The 7,134-nt window shown below is 36.5% G+C and overlaps 1 protein-coding gene across 1 annotated transcript; it reads left to right on the plus strand.

Annotated features, from left to right (window-relative positions):
* The first annotated feature begins 4,235 nt into the window (after positions 1–4,235).
* On the plus strand, positions 4,236–6,805 carry LOC140007955 (uncharacterized). The gene is made up of 3 exons (XM_072051607.1): positions 4,236–6,208; positions 6,282–6,383; positions 6,455–6,805. The coding sequence occupies exons 1-3, from the start codon at positions 4,250–4,252 to the stop codon at positions 6,710–6,712; spliced, it is 2,319 nt and encodes a 772-aa protein (XP_071907708.1). The 5' UTR covers positions 4,236–4,249; the 3' UTR covers positions 6,713–6,805.
* Positions 6,806–7,134: the final 329 nt, after the last annotated feature.

Raw genomic sequence — 7,134 nt, forward strand, 5'->3', positions numbered from 1 at the left:
TGAAAGAGTTACATATATAATGAACCAACAGTTGAACAAGGAAATGCAAAACCAGGTTTCACTGTTCTTCATTATCTTTAGGTAGGAAACAAAATTATATCTGCAAAAAAAAAAAAAAAAAAAGAAAGGTGAGAGCAGGGATAACGCATGGGCTAAAGGAAAAAGTCAGTTTGATGACGCATCCTTCTGCACCATCCAACCAAACAGTATATAAGACTATATATAAGCTAAGCTAATGCAATATATAGTTTGTACACATTCCAACACGTGCTCATATTCTTTCATTTGTACCCACTCGATGGGTATAATATTGGGCTCGGCAGCGCGGCGACTCATGGGAGCATGTTGTCATGTTTATGGGTGTTTACTGAATTATTTTTCCCTTTGAGAAACTGCAACTAACGCCATTTTGCCTCTTTCCAGCTAGTGTTGTCGAATCATATGACTTCATAATGGCTGGGTTTGGTCTTGCTCCCCACAACAATGCAAATTTTCTGAAGTTATTCAATTCATAAAAATGAGGACCCAAAAAAAAAAAAAAAGTATCTAAGTGCAAAGGATACAAACTATTAATATGTGATTCAGAAAACAGAATCCCTTTCTGAAGTTCTCAAAAAACTAATCTTGTACCATGTTATACAAGTAAATTCTGAATTATGGCAAGTTAATTGATTCTAAGTCATACATTCAAGATTTGAATCTGGGTAAGTTAATTTATTTGTACGATTATTTGGTGCAACGAATCTTTTAAAATCCCACTTTCTGCTCCGTTGTATGATCTACTTTTTATTATATTGCTATTTTTCCTTCATAAACATTATATTTTAATTCTTTTTTGTTTCCTTAAATTTCAATAACTATTAAATGAGTAATATGCAAAATTTAACGGACTCAAAAAATCAAAATACACAAAATTAAATGAGATTTTTTGTGAATGTTGTCCTTTATTTTGTGATTTTCTATTATATATTATTTTTTGAGATTGTTGTATTTAATTTTTTACTGTATTAATAGTTATTCGACTGTGAATAAAAAAGAATTAAAATATGATATTTATGAAGAATTAAAATGTGTGACAGAAGATTTATCTGAAAAAAATTAAGCAGAATAGCCTTAGATAGACACAAAATTTCTTGAGCTCGCTGGTTCTCCAGACTCTAGTGGAGCAAACATGGACCAGTACCTTCTCCATTGAGAGATTAACTCTGATCTGTTTTAGCTTCTATACCTCTTCTGTCGCCATAATTATCCCTTGGTGGGCGGCTTTCAGATGAATCTTCTTGGGATGCGACCTTGCAACGGTAAGTCCATGTCCATGGGATGGGATATATATATATACACACAGTGTGTATGTACATGTGTAGTGTTTTGACAAAAGGGAGTGGTATATAATATATCGTCAACCATACAATCACAAGGCGAGGCCAGTCGTCATTGGTGCCATATCTGATTGAAGCAAATTGGATAAGCCATTCCATGCATGGAGTAAACTTTTTCAGAAAGCAACCGATTTCCGGTTATGCAGTATGTACGCTAATTACATCTCAACTGTTAAATGTGGTAACCGGAACGGAGAAACTGACGGAAGTTCCAAACTGGTGTTCTTCCATGGCGCGCGACAAATTAATCAGAATTTTTGGGCACCCCGTAATTATCCACATTCATGTTTTTGGCCCTTAAGGTGACACTCCCACATCCTATATGGGTTAGGTTACATGGCTGTTATTCACAGACAAGACTTTAGATTGAGCTCGACAAGTTTGGTTAAGTATGGCCGGTATCTGGCTTAATTTCATTGGAGAATTGAGGCCAGAGCAGTCCCGTCAGGCGATGTTATGTTTCACGAGCAAGTAAGCCCGGCCAATGATTAAATCGGCGGATCACGAGATTAGTTTCGCTACCTGACATAAACGATTTAAGTAACATGATGATTGCTTGCTAATTGCTATGTATGGTATATGACGCCTATAGAAAATGTACATGCATGTTCTTGCCACCTTCATGTGTATGCCCCATTCAAATTGATTAATGCCGCCAAACACAGGCGCCTTCATATCGGCGGCATCTGTTATAATTTTCACAAAAATAACAAGGGCGGAATCTTTCTATTTTATGTTTTCTTAATGATTTTTAACCATTAAAATTTTGTATCATATCAACTTGAGAAGGAAACAGGCTGAAGTGCGTTCTGGACAAATTAGACAGCTCTTTCAAATTGACTGTACTTTCTTTAAACGGAAGCAACACGACATGTGCATACATGAAACGAACTGTGATTTCTTTTCTAATGGTACCACGTTTCAATTGAGCCAGCAGCAAATTTGCAAATAAAGATTTCTTTTTAGTTTATTTTTTCTAATAGAGACGCCATTCTAGGGTTTGAAAGCCCATCTGGATTGTTATTTTTACGAATTTTTTTTAAAAAAATATTATAACAATTTGATGTATGCAAGATTTTAAAAAAATGATTGAAAAATATGTTTACAGGAAACGAAATTTTTTTTTTTTTTGTTTTTGTAAAAAAAATTAGGGCAAATTACATTTTAACCCCTTGTGGTTTTCGCAAAAACCACATAACCCCCCATCGTTCAAAAAGCTATACATAAACCCCCTGTGATTTGGGTTGAACTGGCAAATAGACGAAAAGCACCCACCGTAACGATTCGTAGGCAAAATGTCCAAATTACCCTAATATAAATACAAAAAGGAAGCAGATGAGTCAGATTCTTCCTTGTTCTGTCTTTGTCGTGAGAAAAGGAGAGAAAAACATGACCACCGAATGAAGGAGAGAAATTTAACCCACAAAGATCTACCATTGAAGACCAAAAAGTAGCTGTGAAAGAGCATCACGAAAGCTGTTGTTGCATCTGGTAAGTTTTTTGACATCATTTTAGCATATAAGATGCACTTGCATGGTTTTTGAACAGAAACTAGCGGGCATTGGAAAGTTAATAAATCAGTGATTATTTTGCTTAAGCGTTGATTAATTTAAAATTTTGCTGCTTTGGGACAATCTGTATTATCATATTTAAGCATAGAGTATTTTATCGACTAGAATTGAATTTATGCATTAAGATTAGGGTAAAGAAAATTGCATTCGGGAGTTCTAAAATCACCGGAATTTCAACTAAACATGGGTAGAATACGACTTTGTTAGTTTGAGATTTGTTGATTAGTGTCAGATTTGGGTCAAATGTGGGTGGCTTGATTTTCAATAATATAGAGTGATTTGGCTGCTGATAAAGTTTTGACAATTTGGACATTGAATAATTTTTGCTTGTCGGCTTATTGGCCGTCATGTGGTCCATGGAAGTATGCGATATGCAATATGTCCTTTTCTTAATCAGATTGTATTTTTTTGTAATCATGTGTTTTCATTGAAGTGTGTAATCTATTAAATGTCCTTTTCTTAATCAGATTGTGTTTTTTTTTCTTATCATGTGTTTCACTATTTCTAATGCAGGCTTTGAAAAAAATGACAACTTCAAAAAGAATTACTATAAAATTGCATTTCGGTGGTATATTCATATGGGAACCAGAAACTGTCTATACTGGTAACAATGTAGCCATATTTAAAAATTGTGAGACAAGAAAATTATCCAGGGATATGTTGTGTAAATTGTATAGTAGGTATGGTGATGCCTCGAATGTGAACCTATATTTTGAAATACCAAATTGTGGGTTGTATGTTGGAGCAGCTGAAATTAAAGGAGATAAATAAATAGAGTTAATGTTAACTGCACATGAAGGAGTAGATGTTATCAACATATATGCTGAATTGCGTGATGAAATGCCTAGTGAAATTGCTTCAGTTGGAGTAAAAAGTCATGGTAAAAGTGCCCCCACTGATGCCCCACATAGTGGAGCACAAAATGTGGCATCTGATAAAGATACCCCAAAAAAGTTAGCAAGCAAAAAGGGGAAACAGATAGTCAAGAAGTCAGTGAGAAGACAGACCAAACTAACTGGAAACAAAAAGCACAGCAAAGCAGAGTCTAATTCAGCAAAGGAAAAAGGTGAAAAAGCTGTAGAAAAGCAAGATGAAGTTGAAAAACAGCCTGAAAATGAAGATGAGTACGGTGATGCTACATCTGATAGTTTAGAAGAGCCTGAGTGGTTGAAAGAGGGATTAGAAGGACCAGAAGATGAGGATATTTTTGCAAACAGAGCAAAGGCTAATGAAATAGAAAATCAGCAGCAGGCAAAAGGCACAGATGAAGAACCAACAACAGCAAACCAGACATATATAATGGAGGATCTGCAAACACCAGGCTCTTTTAAGAACAAATTTGAAGAATGGGAGAGTTCTAAAACTAATGAAGAGTGGAATGAATTTGCTATTGATGATGAAGAACTGCTTGACACTATGTGGGGAGATGATGAAAGAAATGGGAAAGGTAATAGTTGTCGAGATTTTAATGCTGCAGTTGAATTCAGAAAGTCAGATTTTGAGTTGAAAGTTGGGGATAAATTTAAGAACTTACGGGCCTTTAGAGAAGCACTTGTGGAATGGAATGTCAGGGAAGGCTACACCATGAAGTACAAAAAAAATGAAAGAGCAAAAGTTATTGCCATGTGCAAAAAGGGTTGTTCTTGGAAAATACGGGCAAGCCCAATTCAAAATGAAAGCACCTTTCAGATCAAATCAATAAAGGGAGTGCATGTGTGTGGAAGAGAATACAGCAATCATCATGCAAATGCAAGATATTTGAGCAAAAAATATTTAGACAGGTTCAGAGATGAACCAAGTTCTTCTATTGAAGGATTTGTCAAGACTGTGAGGAGAGAGATTATGGTGGACATAAGCATGAGACAGGCTTATAGAGCTAAAAGATTGGCAAGAGAGGCACTACAAGGGGATGATATAAAACAGTATAATGTCATCAGAGATTATGCTGCTACCTTGTTGATCCGGAATCCTGGTAGCCATATTGTCCTGCAAGTGACTAGACTGGATGAGAACGAGGTTGGGATATTTGAAAGAATGTACTGGAGTTTAAGTGCAATGAAGAATGGGTTTCTAGCTGGTTGTCGACGAATAATTGGATTAGATGGCTGTTTTTTAAAAAGTCCATTTGGTGGACAACTTTTGACAGCTATGGGTAGGGATGGCAATGATAACATGTTTCCCATTGCAATGGCTGTAGTGGAAGCCGAGAGATATGACTCATGGAAATGGTTTTTGATGGTGTTGAAAATTGAAGTTGGTGCTGAAAATGGAGCTCCATGGACATTCATATCTGATAGGCAAAAAGGATTAGTCAGTGCAATTGATGATGTGTTTCCTGAATCAGAGCATAGGTACTGCCTTCGTCATATATATCAAAATTTCAAACAGAAGTTCAAGGGAAAGGAGTTGAAGGAGTACTTTTGGGCAGCTGCGTCTGCTGGGAACATTCGTGACTTCAAGATAGCAATGGCTGAATTGGAAAGGGCTGATCCAAAGGTGGGAGAAGCTATGAATGCAGCTGGTTGGTTAAACAGGATTCCTGCACATTTATGGTCCAGGTCACATTCCAGCTCCTCATGCAAGAGTGATATTCTTGTTAATAATTTGAATAAGTCATTTAATTCCTACATACTTCCAACAAGAGAGTTCACAATCATCTCCATGTTTGAGTGGATAAGAAGAAAACTCATGCAGAGGCTAAATGTGAAAAGGGAAGGCATGCAACAGTATGAAGGGAACCTTTGTCCAAACATACAAGAACGACTTGAGAGGAACAAGCTAAATAGTAGGTTCTGCATAGCTCATTATTCTCGGGATGCTGAGTATGAAGTGGATTGTGGGACTAGAGTATATGTTGTTGATATAAGTCGTAGAACATGCACATGTGGATCATGGCAACTAAGTGGGATTCCATGCTCACATTCTATTGCTGCCATTCAAAGGGATAAATCAGAGCCTGAACACTATGTTGATCCTTGTTATAGCAAAGAAGCATACTTGAGCACCTATAACTACACTATAGCTGCAATGCCCTCTGAAGACTATTGGGATTCAAAAGGAGCTGAAAAGGTGAATCCCCCAAAGATTAGAAAGCAACCTGGAAGACCCAAGAAAGTGAGAAGAAGAGAAGCTGATGAAGTTAGAGGCACCACATCTACAAGAAAAGGACTTGTTGTGCACTGTAAGAAGTGTTTTAGGCCAGGACATAATTCTAGGACTTGTAAATTCCCAATCCATCCAAAGTCCAAGTTTTATAAGGTAAGTAGTAGTTAATTTGTAATCAGTGTCATATGTACTTAATTTGTTACCTTATGTGTTACCATTAAAATAGGTGCCTGCTGGAGCTAGTGATGCTGGAAATGCAGGTGAAGATGTTGTAAATGCTGGAAATACAAGTATTGGATCTGTCTCACAACAGGGTTCAGTGTCACAGGTACTATTAATGATGATGGTTATTACTGCAATTACTGCATTTAACTGACTTAAACCTATCTATTTATGCAGCCTTGTGAAACTTCTGCTGCTAAACCAGTTTTTGAAACTAGAAGACCAACTGATGAACCTGTTGAACCTGTTTTGGACACTAGAAGACCAACTGATGAACCTGTTGAACCTGTTTTGGATACTACAAGAACTGCTTCTGCTGTTGAACCCATTTTGGATACTAGAAGATCAACTAGAGTCAGAAAACTTGTACCAACAGTTGCAAGTGTGTTGGAAAATTTGAGGGCTAAGAAAGCTAAACGTGTTTCTAGAATGTGAGGACTAAGAGGGCTAAACGTGTTTGTAATTCAATTAAGTTATTTGTCTGCAAATGCTTTTTTTTAATATGTTGTTGCTACACTTTCTGTTGAATCTTGGTGTCTACTGTTAATATGTTGTTGCTACACTTTTTGTTGAATCTTGGTGTCTGCTGGACTTAATGATTAGCTACTTATGTACCTTATTTTGTTTTGTAAAAATTGGTTATGAACTTCTGGACAGCTATATTGTCAAATGAATCCAAAGTTCAGTGGTGTGAGCCCATGTTAAGTAAGTCATACGAATTTGGTTCAATGCTTGGTTCAATGCTTCAGAATTTGGTTCCATGCTTGAGTCATCTTGGAAATTGACTTTTGATGTGTGCTTTTTTGCTTTAGAACTTAGTCTGAACCTTTACTGCTCCTTATTTGTCTATACTTGAA

This window comes from Coffea arabica, chromosome 6c (assembly GCF_036785885.1).
Source record: "Coffea arabica cultivar ET-39 chromosome 6c, Coffea Arabica ET-39 HiFi, whole genome shotgun sequence".
Classification (NCBI taxonomy): Eukaryota; Viridiplantae; Streptophyta; class Magnoliopsida; order Gentianales; family Rubiaceae; genus Coffea; species Coffea arabica.